The following is a 19,051-nucleotide window of genomic DNA, read 5'->3' as shown; positions in this document are numbered from 1 at the left end:
AAAGGTACTGTGTATACCATGTTATGTATTTGTGCTGGTCTGTAGGAAATGAAAGCATTTTGTTATAAAGATCATAGTTGTGACTAATTTACCTTCTCATTATAGTACAGCTCAAGCTGCCTGCCTGATTGATGAACCTAAACAAACAGGACAGTACAAATACCCTGACAAACTGCCAGGGCAGATCTATGATGCTGATACCCAGTGCAAATGGCAATTTGGAATGAAAGCAAAACTCTGCAACCTCAGCTTTGTAAAGGTACCCATTGATGCACTTTTGAGAGCTTACAATGACATGAGAGAACTGCAGTACACTGAATAAGTACAAGTAGTACGGGGTTCTTCAGGGGCCTGGGCTATTTCTCTGCCTTATCTGTCCTGGCCATTTGCTTTGAAGGTATTGGCATCTTTGGAGGAATATCCCAGCCCCAGGGGAGTTTCAGAAGGAAATGTGTTCCTTCCAGGAGTCATAAGGGGAGCACTTGAATCCTCATGGGCCATGAGCCCTTGCCTGCTATGCTGTGGGAAATTAGCAGGCAGCAGAGTTTTGATCAAAGCTGGTGTGGGGTAAGAAGGACTCAGTTTCTTGTGTTTTACTTTTATGACAACAAAAAGTCTGGGAGAGATCTATAGGGTTATTCTAGAGCAATGAAATGTAACTTATACTCTTGACTTCATGATGAATGATTAATTTAGATAAACCTCTTGTTTTAATGACTGGTACACTCCTTACTGGTCTCTTCAGAGAAGGCATTTTTAAAATAATCTGGAGTGCTCGTTCTGAAAAAACGTATGGTAACTTCTTTTACTCCTGTTATTATCCTGGAGTATTTTGATTTATTATATACTAACCACATTATTCAAGTGGTGGCAGCTGTGTTTCTTCCACAGCTCATAGACAAGGAAGAGGGAGTGAACAGCACTGTGCACAGACTGCCTTTCCAGAGATCTTCTGTGGTTTAGAAGAATCTTGTCTCTTCACAGTATTGTAGTCCCTGCAGACATGATGAAATTCTAGCCATGGACTTTTTAGCACTGTTTGTGTTCTATTATAATCTCACACTCAATATAATTTTAAGAAATATATAGTGAAATGGTGCATAAACAAAAAGGCAATATACAGAGTATGGCTGTGCTAGGAAACTTTAACCCAGGCTTTTCTAAATTCAGAAAAGAGTTTATTTATACATCTTTTAACGTAGAAATTTATATTTGCATGTAAAAGCATGTTTCATTGATTACTCTTTTTAAACACCAGGAAATAATGGAAATGATGAGCACTGTAGGGAGTACTGTTTCCTTTTCAGGATATCTGTAAATCTCTCTGGTGTCACAAAGTGGGTCACAGGTGTGAGACGAAGTTCATGCCCGCAGCAGAAGGAACAGCTTGTGGTATAAGTATGGTAAGTTGTTTTATTTATAAAATATTTTCATCCTAACTTGAGTTTAGACTGTGTGTGATCAAATACAAGCACCCATCAAAACCAGTTTTGGCCAGATCCCTCCAGATTTTCCATCCTGGACTTTGAGATTGCTTTGTAAATGATTGCACTGATGCATATCCAGGATGTGGCCTCCCTGTGGTACCTGTCTGATGGCAGGGCCTGCTGCCTCTCCAGCTGTGGCATCAGGTATCTCTGGCAAATCTACATCAGTAAGAAAATACATGAATTGTAACAGGAGCTAGGTCCATGCCTCAAAGTCCACTCTGATATGAGCACACCTTAAGTCATAATATTTGCTATACAGACTAAGGTCATATTTTCATCAGCGATCACCACTAAAAGAGCTTATTTGTCTGAGTCAACCCTTCTAATTTACACTCATCTTATTTTTATTTACCCTCATTTGTTTGCTTTTATTTGAGTTGAACCTTCTAATTTACTCTCATCTTTAGTTATGCAAAATATTTTCTTTTCCTATAAGGTTCTTCCAGCAGAACATTGTTTTGATTTTCAAGTTACGGACAAATATTCTATATTGCTTTTTCTCTTTGTGCAGTATTTCCTAATTGAATAATAAAGGAGATGTTAGCAGAATTCTTGCAGGCTGTTTGTAAATTACACAGGCAGTGTTGAGGCTCTGCACCACAGGCCCATAAAGTCAGATGGATTTTTGGGGGAGGAGTAAGGTAAAAAAAGCACTCTTCAAGAGAACAGTTTTGAAAATTTGTTACCTGAGGGATCTTCGACTCAGAACTTGGACAGTTATCAGAACATAACTTACCTGTGCCACTGTAGAGATCAATGTCCCACTCCAGAGTCCTCGTCCTGCTGGGACCTGTTCAATGGGTGACTTTATATTTATTAGGATCAAGCACTGGAGCTTTTAAATGTAGGGATTTTTTTTTCTTTCTCTGCATCCCCTGGGTGCTGCTAACGGTGTTTTCTGTGTCTGTTTTGCAGTGGTGTCGCAGGGGACAGTGTGTCCAGTACGGGGACCACGGGCCCAAGCCTGTCAATGGCCAGTGGTCAGCCTGGTCCGAGTGGTCCGAGTGCACTCGCACCTGTGGAGGGGGGGTCACCTATCAAGAGAGACACTGCAATAACCCAAAGTAAGACACAGAGATGGAAAGGTAGCATTTTTATACTATTTGTGTTACTAGAACAGCAAATGAGCAGAGTCCATTTCTGCAGGGAAATGATGATGTGTGTGGGAACGTTTGTGAGATGTCCAGAATGAGCAGTCAGAGCTGTGTCCTGACACCAGGGAGCAGAGACTGGCTGCAGGCTGCTGGAGTGCCACAACACCTCCAGCCCATCTTGCTCCTTTCAGTTTGGGACACTACAGTTTATCAAATACCTGCAGAAGTAAGGAAGCACCATACAGACCTCTTCACATTTTGCATTTATTAATTTAACATTTAAGGAAGCACCATACAGACATTTCTACATTTTTCATTTTCTAATTTTACATTTAAGGAAGCACCATACAGACATTTCTACATTTTTCATTTTTTAATTTTGCATTTAAGGAAGCACCATACAGACATTTTTACACCTAACAGCCTCAGAGCAGGACAAAAAGATCTTAAAAGCTGTTAAGACTTCTGCTGAGAACATATTATCCAGGATGATAAGGACAGATGTCTGTGCATGTCTGTCATGTTCTTTGCATTCTTTTATATTTCCTGAGTCAAACTAAGGTTGCTGAAGCCTAGAATTGTGTGCTAGCTCATGAAACATTTTTTTATTTGCCTCTAATTAATACCTTAGCTCTCTAAATACTATTCATTATAAGTATTTCAAAGTAGATTAAAAGTGTTAACTGACCAAGCATCTTTCCCAAGTACTCAACTCACTGCAACTTACAAGAAAAAAATGATTTCCCTATTTTATTTCATACACATATTCAGCAGGCACAGACACATGTATCCCTCATTGCACACAATAAAAGCAGCATTTAAACTGCAGTAATAAAAAACAGAGAAAATATGACACAGTTTATATGAGGCTGTAAAGAAGCCTCTCATATACTATACAGTGCTGCAGTAATAATATCCACGCTTCATATACTGTGTTATAGGAGAATGTGAGTTAGTTAAAATAGTCTTTATCACCCTCAGCCAAGCCAATTTTTGTAGAGCCATGGCAGAGCGTTTTGTCAATGTTTTCTGTTGTTTCTTAGTTCATTTTAATAAATAAAATGACTTGGATATTGTCCTTTGTTAAATGGTTTAGCAAAAGAATGCAGGGTCTCAGTTAGAGGCCATATGTATATATTTTGGTTTTCCTGCTTTGGTCCCTGTTTTTCTTGCTGAATTTATATGGCTGCAGATTGTTCTTTGCATTTATGCGTAAGCTCCCCCTTGCTCTCCCTGTGTGACAGGAGAATGTCCAGTGGTGGAGATGGTTCCAGTTGGTGCACTGGTGTGATTGATAAAGATTTCTGGGGTTTTCAAACAGAATCTCTTCAACATGAAGTGTGTCAGTTGCTGTAGCACTTAGAACTTTCCTCCAGACTGAACTGTCTGTTCTAATAAAGTAAGATTTGATATAACCAAGTCATACTTGGTACCAGAGCTGGATTGTGTTCACACTAGATTTAATTCCATTGTATTAGTGGTAACCCAGTTAGGGCAAAGAGAAGATGGTATAAATCGCTCTCAGAGTGACATTGATGGAATGACAGGAGTGTAAATAAGCCACACAACAGTGCACAAATGTCCAGGTAGCCATATTTGCCATCACAGCATTTTGTGGAATCAGAAGAAAAATAATATCATCTATTTTCAATGCTGCACCACACAAAATGATTTAAGGACTAGTCCCTGTTCATTGTTCACCTCTAAAAATACACAGCAACTCAGAATAATGTTTCCTTTCTTTCTGAATTTCTGAAACACATTTCAGATGTTTATATATTTTGGTTCATATATGTATGTTATTTTATATGTGATATATTTATTTCACTTTTCCTAATCCAGATTTGTGCAGGAGGTAATGCTTGTTTTGTTCAAAAGTTCAATAGATGATTTTGGATAGCAAAATATTGAAAATGACAAAGAATGACATTTCTGTAAGAGAGTAGAACAAGGGGTGTAGATCTATGAAAAACTGACTGGACTCTAAAATGAAGTCAGAATGATTGACTTTTTATGAATATTGAGGGAAATGTCTCAGTTTATGGTGATTTTAAAGGTGACCACCTTAGTAGAAATTTAAGGGCAAGTGAAGACTTCAGCATCAGGCTGCTGTGTTTGAAAATCTTGTTACCTGTGTGAGTTTGTGAAATTTTCCTCTTGCAAATAACATCCAACCTTCCTCCAATTGCCAATTTTCAGACAGCCCTTGTGACCACACTCAGAGAGCTCTGGGCATGGCTTTGGAATTCCCACTGGAGCTGTGCACAAATTCCCATTGACAAACACCCATGGGGATCACCTGTAGTCCACAGAGCTGGGCAGATTTGCTAAAGTTATTATGTTCCTGTAAATTGTCACAGTGTAATTTCATGGATCTGGTTTTCATACACCACAGCACTTTACAGTTGAGGTACTTTTCCAAGCTAGAAATCGATTGCATAATTTAATAGTTTAGCTGGGAAAGAATCTGAAGAGTGCCTGAGAGATTTAAATTAATACCTAAATCATATCTGTGGGACTGCATCCTACACTTGACAATAGTGCATTGTTCAGCAGAACAGAATGGAGTTGTAGGCATGTGTGCAGTCAAAAGACTGAATCAAAACTGCTTGAACATTCTTTTTAAAATCTTTTGTGTACAGTATCTGTAACAGTGATTACAGAAAATGTGAGGTGTAAACTGATGAATATTAATGATGCCATTTAAAATACTTCTAAAAGAGAAAGACTGTGAAAGATACTGTAAACCTTTCAGATTCATGCAGAATAATAAAGCTTTGTGATACTATCATAATATGGCCACAAGATGAGCAGAAGTGTTCTTACATGAAATGAAATGATTACAGAAAGTGAAAAATAGGAGCCCAGAATTTTGGAGTCTTAATTCATTTGTTATTGCATGAAATACTTTCCTTGATGACATGAATTCCAGGATTTCTCATTCTCTGTGTTGTGTTGCAGTGAATATAATGGTTTAGGGAATATACCCTTACAAGGGTACTCCAGAATTGATTTAATTAATTGATTAATTAATTTGTTTAAGCTACTCTTATAGCATTTTAATATTTGAGTCTTATATGGAGTGGAGTACTTACCTTTTTGCACTCAGACTCCTTTTCCAGATCCACCTTGGGAGACTTTTTCTTGCTGTCTTTTCTCACCAAATGTGTCCCTTTTCCAGATATCCTCATCAAGAGCTGCTGCAGGTCAGCCTGTTTGTGTCAGTGCTGGGGGGTCACAGAGGGATGGAAGATTTAGGCTGTATCTGTGTTGGTGGAACTGTACCACTACAGAAATACTGGAATCCCTTGGTGCAGGGCATTCCTCTCTAAGTGTGGATCCACCAACAGCTTCTGGGGACACTCAACCCAAAATCTACTGGTGTTACAGACATCCCCAAGAAAAGCATGATTTTCTCAGTGTGGATAATAGTGTTTCATCAAAAATTTGCATTTGTAGATTTCCCATCTCATTTCCTGTGAATCACTTAACTCCTACTGAAATCTTGTTGCTAAAAATGAAGGTGGAGAAGTTTCCATCACTCTCAAGCCAACAGTTTCAGTAATGGGAATGTACTGTAATATTAAAATGCTGTAATAGAGCTGGGAAACAGAATGCTTCTTTCAGAGCTCCCTTAGTTTGGAGGAATTTTATCCCATCCTCAAATACAAGAGTGCGGCTGGAAATCACAATCTAGCCATAAATAATTCTATTATATTTCTTATTTGGTGGCATTTACTTGGAAGGAGGTTGCATCTTTTCCTTACACTACAGCAGAATTGTTTTCAGGGGTTGAAGGAGGTCAAAAATCCTCCATGTGCTGAAGCTGTAAAGAAAGTCTGTAGGGAATTGAGTCAGCACCCAACAGCTTGGCTGCCTTAACTCAAAGCTCTCACCAATTGCACAAAGTCAACATAAACACTCCCTGATTTCCCTGATGTTCCATATCCTCCCTGCCCTTCACAGGCTGGATTGCCACCAACTGGAACAGAAAATTTGACTTTAAGACCTTCACCTTTATACCCAGTGTCAGTGTAGCTGGCAGGTGACCTCAGGAATAAGTCAGTGGAAGTTGTGGTTTTAAATACAGTAACAGGTGGGTTTCCATCTCTTTCTGTGAAAGACTTTTGCAGCACAGAGTCCTGGAATAGGCAGATACTGTGTAAGTCAAACATAAAAAAAGGCAGGTCCTAGCTTGGTTAGAGGGTTAGACATAAGGGAGTTAAAATTTATACCAGAGCAAACAGAAGAAGCACCTGGATTTTCTCCTCCATGTTGCACTGAGCTCTCTCCATGTTACTCCAGGCATCAGCCAGTCAGGAGTTGCATGGGATCCTTGGATGTGGGGAATAGTTACAGCATAGTGTTCAGGGATTTCAACAATATGTTTCAATTGCAGATTCTATACTCTTAGAATTTTAATTTTTTGCTATTAATTAATATATTACTGTTATTCAGTATCTTGTGTAATACTCTGGGTTTTTTTCTTAATGTGTTTGTAATATGGGCTAAGCTGTCCACTCAAAATTATCTTGTCCCTCAAGTAAGTTCCCTAATTTAAAAAAAAAACATTATGTAAATGAGTGCAAGTGTAATATTGGTATGTTTCTTTTCGCTTGATGCAAGAAATGTACCAATACAACAAAGAGTTCTTAGAATCTGTTATTTTCAAGACTTGGCTCAGTGCTTGCAGATGTTTATCTGAGCATTGTGAAACTGCACAAATGACATCAGTGAATTGCTAAGTTAAAAAGAGCAACTCTTGCATTTTGCATTGTTTTACAATGTCTGTGCACAGCGCAAATGGTTAAAAAGTTAATATTCTGATAATGTGAGGTATGAACAAAGCAACAGAATATGCTCTTTCTATTCTGGCCAAGATGAAGGGAAATGCCCAGGTGAGGTTTGCTGAAGTGGATGTGACATGGTTAAAATTACCCCTGAATTCCAGCATTTTCTTAGAGCAAGACAACTATGCGTGGTCCCTGCTTCCTCTGACTATTTAAAAGCACATTTTTTCAAAATGATTTACAAAAGAAATGAACGAGCAAATGTAATCATTCATTCTCTTTTTGTTTGATCAGTGTTATGTTATCCTTTATTAACTCTAATTGTGATAGGTAATTCTTTGCACATGTTCATTCCTTGGTTACAGCAGGGTAAAAATAGCTGTATAACAAGGTTGAACCCAGCCAGTACCAAATAGCCCTATAAATTTAAATTAGTGCAAACATGACTCACCTCTAGATGGTTGCATCTTTGCTGAGTCTGCAGTGATCCAAGTAGATAACTCATGTCAACTGCTTTGCTTGGTTTTAGGAACCATGAAATTTAATGGCCCATATAAGAAATACTGATCTCCTGGGGCAGAGTGTCCTCTCCCATTCCCTGTATTCTCACACACGTGTAACATGCCAATCACAAGAAAGGGAGATTTTGCAAAATCATCTTTTCCTCTTTTTTTTTCCGTAGGCCGCAGTACGGTGGGAAGTTCTGCCAAGGTTCTGGTCGAGTTTATCAGCTCTGCAATAAGCAGCCTTGCCCAGCAGACAGCCTGGACTTCCGAGCCCTGCAGTGTGCAGAGTACAACAGCAAACCCTTCCGGGGCTGGTTCTACAAGTGGAAGCCCTACACCAAAGTGGAAGGTGAGAGTGGTCCTGCTCTCAGGGGCAGGGGAGGGAGCTCAGAGCACCAATTCACCCTGTGCTCTGGGCAGAGGCAGGCTCACTGGCTCTGGCTGAGAGGTGTTTGTGTTGTGGCAGAGCTGGAGCCAGCCTCCCCTGTGATCCTGCCTGCATGGACATGCAGGATTGATTTGCCTTGGGAATTCGAGTCCTTGTCCTCACCGTGACTCCCCGGTTGTTGTCTCCCCTCTCTCATTTTATATTCCATATTGCTTAGTCTGAAACCCAAGCAAAACAATTTCCATGGAATTTTCAGCATGGGAAATGTAAGCTTCCACAATAGCTCTACCAGAATCATCCTTCTTTTGGAATGTTCTCAGATTTCAAAATGCAACAGTAAATCAACCTTTTGACTTTTCTGCTGGTATGGTCCCATGAGAAGTGGAAATGCAAACAATGTACTGGCATGCATTTTTCAAAGTCATCTTTTACTGAGAGATCTTTATCAAGTTCAGGTCTCACTAACTATTTCTGTTATTTTGTACAAGCAAGTTTATTTTTACTTTATGCATCTTAATTTTGCAAATATTTTGAATCAGTACTCATTTTATTAGCTAAAACAATTCCTCCAGTTTGGAAGCACTACTTGAATAAAAGTGTCTGTATTTTCTCACATTGAAGCTGCTTTGTTTAGCACGTGTACAAATTTGCTTTTGATGATAATGTGTATAATTAAAAATATATATGCACATACATGTAACTTTCCTTTTTAGCATGATTATATTTTCTTCAAGAGTCTTTGTGGACATTTTCATAGGTATTTAAAAGTGTCCTAACAGGCCAGTGTGAACAGAGGAAAGAAGTGATCTATGGCTTCACAGCATGTACCAGTGGATATTGTATAATAGGGCAAAAAAATACATCTTGTTAAATAGAATTTAAGGTGGCCTACATTAGTTTTAAATGGAGGGACTGTGTTTAGTAAAAGAGGCTTAAAATTAGGGACAAGGGGCGTAATTTTCAAAAGCAAGATGTCCCCAAGTGATTCTAAAGTTAAAAATGCCCATCCTTCCTCTCAGCTGCTTTGTAAAAGCTCCCCCAAGATCTAAATTTATCATTCTGAAAACATGATCTGGTTTTCAGAATTGCTACAGATGCTTTGATTCTGTAGAAGGGACTACTGAAAATCCAGCTGCTGATTTAACAATAAAAGGATACTCTTTTGAATCCAATTTCACGTTCTTAAAAACTGTTTTATTTGTTGCACTTGAATTTGTATTAAAACTCTGCATTTCAGCGATTGTGACAATATTTACAATTTCATGACTGGCTTTGTCTATGCAGAATTAATCAGCACTTTATAACACCACCTCTTTGTAAGGAGAAATTTGACAATGGTTGGGATTTGTTGGAGGAAAATACTTTTGTTAGGGGGAACCCTGGCTGCATTTCTAGCTTTTAGCTAAACTGGTCATTTGTGCCATGTTATCCTTTTCCCAAGTTTAAAATAAGCTTCAAGTAAGATTATTGTCTTATTTCTCTCATTTCTCCCATTTCTCTTAATAAAAATTAAATTTGAGCCCGTGAAGCAGAGGAACTGAAAGCAGGATGGAGCAGCAGAGCTGAGGCAGTGCTTCTACACCGAGTTTGAATTCTTAATTCTTTGTGTGGATAAGCAAACCCACGTGTGTTTTAAAAAAGCATAATATAAGCTACTCTATTTAGCTATATTTCTATTTAGCTACATTCTTTTGTCCTAAGTTGTCACCATGACAACTTAGTTCATCCTTGTAGCTTATCTTCTAGAATACAGGAAGAAATAACAGCCAAGATGCTTTTTATCTCTTTAACACTGCAGGTCTGCTAATGCTTTCTTGTCTTTTTTTGTTTGTTTGTTTGTTTGTTTGTTTGTTTTCACCCCAGAGGAAGACAGATGTAAATTGTACTGCACAGCTGAAGACTTTGACTTTTTCTTTGCAATGTCCAGCAAAGTGAAGGATGGAACTCTGTGTTCTCCAAATAATTATGATGTTTGTATTGATGGAATATGTGAAGTAAGATAAAATTAAGTTTCTTACAATCCTAATGTCTGTATTTTTTTTTATTAGTGGGCAGTTGACTCCTTTAGGGAAAATGCAGCTGTTTCTTCAAATTCCCTTTTGTCTGAGTCCTTCACTTGTGCCTTTTGGTTGCAGCAAGTAGGGTGTGATCATGGACTTGGTTCCAAAGCTGTGTTGGATGCTTGTGGAGTTTGTAAAGGAGATAATTCAACGTGCAAGTTCTTTAAAGGCCAATACTTGACCCAGCATAAAGCTAATGGTAAGGAAAACCTTTCCTCATGATCACCTCACTGCTCTGCTGTGTCCCCATGTGATATATTTGACTCCTTGCTCATTTGGGCAGTGGCTGAGGGTCCAGATGTGAGCTGAAAATCACAGGGAGAGTGAGAGGAGAGTTCACATTTCTCCCGTTTCTTGGTAACAAGAGGGCTGTGAGCATAAGTCTTGGTCAGTTAAACAATCCTCTTGTTTCTTAAGACACATTTTCCCTTTACGTGTGAATTTCCTCTTAAAAGAGATTGTAGGATTCAGGCAAGTGAAAAAATAGCTGTCAGCAGCTCTGAGTGGGATGGGACTGTGGAACATATAAAAAGCAATATAATACACAGCATAATGCCAAACATGACAGTATTTCCATGTCCATTTTCAAATTAAGTTGTCTGGAAGCTGTCCAGCTGTTTCAGTGGGAGATCCAGGCACTGGGAGGTGGACTTTCCCTTAGTGGACTGTCACTGGCTTCTTGGGAAATAATCTCACTCTGCTGCAGTTTTTCAGGCATAAAACACAGCTAAGATTTCAGTGCCCACAGGGGTGTTTTGGGGATCTGTTTGCTGTTGGTCATCAGACATGTCCTTACTGCAGTGATGAAGGCCAGGAAGTTGTCCAGGGTGTGGTGATGCAGCCCTGGCTGGCAGCAGGGACATCCTCTGCTGTCCAGGGCTGTGTGAAGATTGCATCCCACCTCACCTCTAAGCCCTTGTGGTTGGCACTAGTGCCTTCTAGAAGTAGTAACTTCCAAGGGAACTACAGGGAAAGCTACAGTGGAGTCACCATTAGTGTATTCTGCATTTTTCTAAGGTGAATTTGCTTTTTCTTGCCTTTAATCACAAGGAAAAATTTCAGGAATTGAAATACCTCAGTTACTCAGATTACAGGCCACATGGGCGGGGTGGGGGCGGCCTGTTAAAATCAGAATGGGTTTCTCCTGGTGAAAACAGAGCACCTTGGCGGGTCAGAACAGCCACGTTATCTTCTGAACTGTGATAACTTTCAGACTGGCTCAGAAAGATGGGCCAGCTCTGTCCGTGTGCCAGCTGCCAACGCGCTGCTGCCTCCTCTCCTCACAGACTACTACGCGGTGGTGACGGTGCCGGCGGGCGCGCGCAGCATCCAGCTCCAGGAGATGCACGTGTCCCCCAGCTACCTGGCTGTGCGCAGCCTGGCCAGCAGGTACTACCTGACAGGGGACTGGACCATCGACTGGCCAGGGAAGTTCCCTTTTGCCGGGACAGTGTTTGATTATCAGCGCTCCTTCGACCACCCCGAGAGTCTCTACGCGGCAGGACCCACTAATGAGACGCTGGTCTTTGAAGTAAGCCTGGCTTCTGTTTGTTCTTGTCCTGATGTCCATTACAGAATTGGCAACGACAGCTTCAGCTCTGCGCTGGGGCTCTCAGAGAGATTAAAGAGTAGTGTTGAGTCATGATAGTGTTCAGACTTCATTGTGTGGTTGTGCTGGATTGAAAGGCCTTCCGCTGCTTTATCGAGGTCTGAAGTTTAGTAAACTGTCACAAGTTCAGTGAAAAAAGCACCCTACAGCATAATCTCTGAGTTGCTCAGGGGAGATGGAGATTATAAATGCCTCCCGTACATGGCATGCAATAAAATCCAATAATGTAAAAACTGAAGGTACCATTGTGTCAATGCTCAATGGTTACGGGTTCAGATAATGCTTCTGAAACTGAAGGTGAGTGGAACCGTTTTCACATCCACCGTGGAATGCAGTCAAAACACCACACACAGGTTCCTCTAGTATGAATTTCTGTTGGTTCAGTTTTTCTATTATATATGTTTATCTAACAATCAAACTTGTGTGACCCACTTTGTTTGCCAGATGTCCTGTGTTGGAACTATTGTAAGCAGAAAGAAAACTTGGTGCTTACATGGTTAGTTCAAGTTTTACAGTTTTGAAATTGGCCTCTGCTACTGCTGTTCTAAGAAAAATCTCCTTCTGCATTAGGCTGCTTAACTAGATTTTCTTGTAAAATGCATCAGAATGTCTGAGGGGCCATTTCTGGATGAATCATCAAGGTTCTTGCTTCCTCTTAGCTCCATTAGCTTACCTTTTTTAGCTCTAGCAGGTCTTTGGCTTTGTAACTCAGCTGTTAAGTCTGTTTCAATGAATCCTTCCATCCCTGTGAGAAGGAAGGATCCCTCCCCAGCAGGGATTCAGTTCCTTCCCACACCTTCCAGCAGCTCTCTGGAAGGTGCTGTTCCCCTGGGGAGCAGGGCAGTGAGTGCTGTGCCCCTGTCTGAGGCAGAATCCTGCTGTCCTTGCCCCATCCCCTCTTCCAGCCTCTGGAATCCACTCCCTGGCCCAGCTTGGGCCTGTTGAACCAAGAAAGAGCAAGCACAGCCTGGGACATGAGGTATATCCTCCAAGGGTTATTACAGCTTTCACAAGTGTCCAGTGAAGTGTGTATTTGGAATACTGAAGAGCTTTGCTGCTCTTCCTGCTGGCTGAGTAATGGACTGAAGCGTGTCCTTCAGAACCACGGAAGGCCCTGGACCCTGGGTTAAAGCTCTTTAGGGTGAACACAAGTTTTAGAACAGGCAGTTTGACATGGGCTAAGGCTCTGTCTTTCCCCAAATTGCCATCACAATTCACAGTGCCTTTTGCAGCATCTTTGTCCATTGAAAACCGAAGAATTTTCATTTTGGGTATGTGTGTTCATAGGGATCTTCATTTAGTCCAGTCAGTTTGGTCTACAAGCTATATTCATGCTCCCCTCTCTGCAGATCACCTGCCTTACACCAAAACAACCACACTTACAAATGAAGTGCTAAGCTGAACTCCCAGGAATATTATTTGTCATAACCCAAAGTAAATTTGAGCTGCATTATTATTATAGAGCTGAAGTATGAATAATAAATGGCCTGCAGAAAGACTTGGCTGCATATTATGCACATACTTTGCAGAATAAAGATTAAAGAAAAGAAATTAATGCCAAATAACACTTCTATTTTCATCCTTTCAAATTATGCTAAACAGTTTTATTAAGATGTAACATTTAACTGGAGGCTGTTGCTCCTTTCAGAGCTTATTTAAGCTTCCCTTGTGTTTTTATTGAAATACCTCCATCACTGGCATTGGTAGCTGGGGATTCTAATGACTAAAAATGTTACATGTTCCCCAATTACACATCTCTATGAAATGGATTGATGATTTATTTGCCCCTTTAATAATTTAAGAAACATTCAACAAGCTGAATTCTGAACAAAACTGCAGAATTTTCTGTTCAGAGATCTGCATTATTTAATTTACTTTATTTATAACTATACAATAAAAATATTATTTTTATGAATAATAAATATAAATAAATAGAATAATAAATTCATTATATAAATTTATATAATTAATTGTATAATAATTTATACATTATTATAACTTACCAGTAACTTGAAGAAGCAAAAATGCCAGAAAACTGAAGAAATATGTTTTGAGAAACGTATTGCTGAATGTCTGCTTGCAGCCATAATAGTGAAACAAATCCTGCTTCAGCTCTAAATACCAAAAACTGATAGCAGGCTGAAAAAAAGAGTGTTTAGGCATACTATAGTGTAGCTTCATTTTCATTTTTATCTCATCAATAATTTTCAAAGAAGCACACAAAGCTTTTCTGCTGCAATTTTTCATTCAACTAAAATGTCATATAAGATGAGGTTTTCCAGGGTTTTGTACCTCAACTTCTTCCTGTAATCTTTAGATTTTTTTCTTTTTTTAAAAAAAAAAAATTAGGCTTTATTCAAATGTTATTTAATACTTATTTTCTAGATTTGGGCTGTTGTTTTTCTTCCAGAATAATTCAGTGTGAACTCTTGTAAAATGGTGCACTGCAGGTTCTGAGGACTTGGATAAATTGTATGTATACTACAGGAGCTTTTATTATTCATGTGGGCAGAAAATAGAAGGTTTTGCAGCTTTATTTATTGCCATTCACCTATGACTGAATGCCAGATTAACACAGTTTGTGCCCACTTCGTTCTGTAGTTACAATTTTGGTAGAGATTTGTGTGGTGACTGAAATGGTCCAGGTTTTTGCCTTTGTTTCTGCATGCAAAGCAGGCTGCAGGTATCCAGAAATCTCAGGCTGTGCACGTCCTCTGAGCAACATTCCCAGGAGAGATGGGACCAGACAGGTCTGGCAAGTCTGTGCTCAAGGCAATCACTTCCTTTGAAATGCAGTCATCCTCCAAAATATTTTCTTGAAAGAGACATCTGAAGCATGTATTGAGAGAGCAGAAGGAGATGCAAATAAGAAAATAAATCTTTAAATTTCCCATGGTCTTGCACACCACAAGTTCAGCCTTGCAGTTCTGTGAGATGTGTTATATTTATATTTCATTGTGCAGTGTGTTCCTGTGCATCTGCTTTTCTGTCAGGCTTTTCAATAGTTCAGCTGAGCACGTATCATTGCATTAGACATTGCCATCCTCAACACTATTCAAAAATAGGTCAGACATTTATGTCAAAAAAGACATGAAGTGATTTTCTTATTTACCCTAAATTTTCACCAGACCCTCCCCTCCATATCTATACTTCTATATATCATAGATATGTAATTATGGGAATGAATCATACTAAAAAAGACAAAGAGTAGTGACTCTGTAATTTAGCTGGGTTGTGGGAGAAAAAGTACAAACTGTAGTGGCCAGATATTTTCTGAAGAGGAGAACATTGTGAGATGAATGTGGAATTAATGTGTATGACTAGTATTTCCTGAGCACAACTGCTGAAGGGTGAGGTTTTAGGATTCATCAGGATCCCTTCAGGATTGTTCAGGAATTCATTTCACAGAGAGGGGAAGGGAAAACCCAGCAAACAGACATCCTTCAGAATTTGTGTATCAGTGTCCTTCTGAAGTTAACATTACTGGTATTTTTGGTGATTATGGGTTTTCAAAACCCAGTAAAAGCTGAAATGATTCAGAAGACAGTTGCTGAAATAGCCCAATTTAGATTACATGAAATAAAGGTCAGTGGTCAGAGGGGTAGAAATATAATAGATGCTAATCTAGGATGAGAAACTGATACCAGCTTTTTAAAATACAGTTTTCATAGCATATTTGTCTCATCTTAAATAGAAACCTGCTAGAAAAATGTGTATTTTATATATATATAATTATTTCTTTTAAATGTAGCTGAATACCTTCAGCTCATGTATCTGTTATTTGGACCTAGGTAATCCAAGGTCAGTTCTTCCAGTTTAAGGACCTTTTCAGTGGTTTTTCTGTTAACTAAAAGATATATAACTTGAGGAGAAACAGTATATTTATCATTAATTATATAGCTTTGCAAACAAGGGAGGCTCACCGAGGACATTCATTTGGTGAAGTATTCAGTCACCCTCCACTACTCACTCAAATGCTGGGAGAGATTCTGGAAGAGCACGAGAAACAAAACTTTATGTGGGCATGAAAAAGGCTGCAAGGCCAGGGATTGAAGAACTAATTTAAAAACATGAGAGTTTTGTAATTTTGTGTTCCCTTCTATCAATAAGCAGATGAAGATTTGACTGCTTTGAGAAGTCAAATACAACTGAAGAAAGCAAAGTTTTCTGGGGTGAGACAGGATGAGTACCCTCACTGTAGTTTACCTTAAACTTGGTGAAACATTAAATCAAGAAATTGTGACATCTTTGTGAAACAGAGTCTGTTTTACCATCAATAAGTTACAGATGGAAAGGATGCTTTGTAAGGAGGCAGACATCCACAGGAAGAGAAGGTGAATGGAGCTTCAAGGCAGGAATAAGTCTTATTTAATCCAGTGAATAACTTCCTCTTTATCAATAGGGGAAAACAGGAGAGGTGGAATGGCTCTACTGATGATGTAGCTGCTACTGGGAGAAAGCCAAGTTGCAGTTATAAAGGATTACATTTATTATTAGCTACTAGATGATAAATTTGTACTGATTTCCCCTGAAGAGAAAGTAGGCTAAAGAGACCTAAGATGTACTTATAAGATACAGATGTTGACTCAATACAATGGATAAAAGGGTTCTCCTGTAGTGAGGAGAGATTAGCTGGACAGCATCCCTGAAGGTTGTACATTTAGCATGTGAACAGTGAAAAAATGGAGCACAATAACAATGGAAGATAAATTTGAAACAGCTGAAGTAGAAATGAGATCATATAGGACCCTTTCAAGGATACTTTTTTTTTTCCTTTTAATGACCTTAGTGGACTTGAAAAACAGTAATTTGTCATAAGCTTTTAGTTAGGACTGTGTTTAAAGTTATTTTAGAAGTATTGAAGAGATAAAACCCCTTTTGTTTTAAGGTTTGCCTTAAGTAGCAGTGGGTAATTCTTCCTTTACTGCTTTCCAAACAGGTGTTCTCCCACTTTCCTTTGAAGCCCTGGTGCTGCCACTCTCAAGGATCCCATCCAATAACTGCCCATTCAAGACAACACACTGGTTTCAAAACTTCTTTTAAACACCTTTCCGCCAGAGCCATATGCTGCATGCTTAGATATACCAGAATAAATTCACAGAAGGAATTAATGTTGATTGAACAGCGAAATCAGAATGTGGCTGAGGATGTTGGATGTTACAATATTTATTAAACAGCATGTAAATCCCCAGTGGATGAGAGCTGCAGGTCCCTAGCAGAGCCCAGCCAGGCACTTGCCTTCACACAGACTTCTCTGTCTGCCCTCTCTGCAGGCTGGTACGTGCCCCTAAAGAAACTGTCACAGACTCCAAAGCACAGGGATGGCCCAGGAAATGCAGGTGATCTTTGCAGTGTAGATGCAGATCAAAGGCTCTGTGGGTGCTGGGATGTGGATGCTGGCATTCAGAGTCTGGGCTCGTGCCCATTTTCTGAATTGGACACATGCAGAATGTGTGCAGATGAAAATAGTCCTTTTTACCTGGATTTTTTCCTCTATGCTCAGCTTCACTCTGTAAGTGATTTGTAAATGTCTGTCAGTCCTCTACAGAGATAACAAGTCTATTTTTCAGCATGCTACAAAGCAGGCATTAGTATTCTTTCCTATACATTGAACAAAACATTGTGGAAGGAATAGGAAGGTAGCTTGTATCAGTTAATCTCTTTTAATTCAGTGTGCTGCAAGTAATTTCACGTACACATCTTACAATAAAGAAATACTGGAAAGCACTGAATCAATCATAACAAAGCAATGTTAGTAGACTCTTTACAAATTTGACCTGCAAAATAGAGTATTATACTGGAAACTTAGGATGGCCATGAGAGAGAAAAAAAAAAATCTCAAACAAAGGAGCAGATGCACAGCTAGTTTAGAGAATTTATTGGTTTAGCTTTCACATCAAAATTAGCAGCAAAAGGAAAAGGTTCTTTACTCAGGAGAGTTCAATTTATCCATTGTTTTAACATTTTGTGCCGTAAGCTAAAGCCACAGCTCTTTTTCTCCGGAATAGATCCAGCAGATTCCAGCCGTAGAGCCTGTGGTTTTCGAACTCAAGAAGCTGTAAATTTTATAACTCTGCGCCCTGCGGTCAGAGCTGCTGAGTGTTGTGTCTGAAGTCAGGTGGTTGGTGTGTTAAAGGTAGACATTAAACAGTTCTGTTGAGAAACTGGAAATGTTTAAGGAGGTTGTTTGCCAGCTGTAAATTTGGGAGCAAATGCCAGTTGGCTGAAAAGATGCTGGAATGCATCCAGTTAAGTAGACTAGCACTGGAGGTCTTTCCAAATTTGTAGGTCTGATAACTTGGCTGAATATGCAGACCTCAGTTATTGGGTTGTTAAGAAGGGGCTTTATAATGAGTGTTTGAAAATACGATAGAAAACTTTTTATATGCTCGTTACTTTGGCAAAATTGCAACTTTGCAATAGCATTGCATTCCTGATGAAAACTCGGTCGGACATTATACGTCGTGTACTATTTTTCAGCTGAGAGCCAGGGACTTCAAAGCATATGTGCTTTTTTGTGCCCTGCAATATTTTTGTCTCCAGTACTGGTCCATAGTTTGATTTTGCCCCCTTTTCTGATGCAGATGATGCAGGAGGAGAGACACCTGACAGTTGGTGCAGCTCCTGCTTGATAAACATTCCTGCTGGGTGGGAAGGGGCTCTGGCTTTGGCTGCCGGCCAGAAAATGGAGAGGAAGTTCCCTTCTCCTGCCTGTTAGAATTGTGGCTACTTCCCAATGTGCAAGGAGGGGCTGTAGCCCAAGGTTTTAAACTGTGAATGGCCCAGCTTGGCTGGTGTACAGGATTTACCCCCAAGCACTGATCCAGCTGTGAGCCCCTTGCAGCATGGTGTGGCTGTTCTCTGAAGGGATGGATTCTCATGGCTCTGGTTCTGACTCGTCCCAGCTCATTCCCTTCACTCTGCTTGTGGTACTTCGGCATTTAGGGAAAGAAGTGGGAGAACATTGCTCTAACAGGAGTAAAACTGCCCCTTTTACCTTCTCATCCTCCCCCTTTCCTGTTCTGAACTCTGTGCTCAGAATGCATTCCATCTGTTCCTTGCCTCCACTGTCACAAAGAACACTTTGAGAAGACAAATGTTTGGTCTAATACTT

At 39.7% G+C, this 19,051-nt stretch overlaps 1 protein-coding gene across 1 annotated transcript in view; it reads left to right on the top strand.

Annotated features, from left to right (window-relative positions):
* Positions 1 to 19,051, top strand: part of ADAMTS18 (ADAM metallopeptidase with thrombospondin type 1 motif 18) — a 77,459-nt gene that overhangs the window by 39,016 nt on the left and 19,392 nt on the right. The window contains exons 10-16 of the mRNA XM_058846316.1: positions 106 to 259; positions 1,308 to 1,403; positions 2,406 to 2,554; positions 8,057 to 8,229; positions 10,132 to 10,262; positions 10,404 to 10,527; positions 11,615 to 11,859. Coding sequence (XP_058702299.1) covers positions 106 to 259; positions 1,308 to 1,403; positions 2,406 to 2,554; positions 8,057 to 8,229; positions 10,132 to 10,262; positions 10,404 to 10,527; positions 11,615 to 11,859 — 1,072 coding nt within the window. The remainder of the gene's footprint in view (positions 1 to 105; positions 260 to 1,307; positions 1,404 to 2,405; positions 2,555 to 8,056; positions 8,230 to 10,131; positions 10,263 to 10,403; positions 10,528 to 11,614; positions 11,860 to 19,051) is intronic.

The sequence above is a fragment of the Poecile atricapillus genome, chromosome 10 (assembly GCF_030490865.1).
Source record: "Poecile atricapillus isolate bPoeAtr1 chromosome 10, bPoeAtr1.hap1, whole genome shotgun sequence".
Lineage (NCBI taxonomy): Eukaryota > Metazoa > Chordata > Aves > Passeriformes > Paridae > Poecile > Poecile atricapillus.
This window is presented reverse-complemented; position numbering and strand designations above follow the sequence as displayed.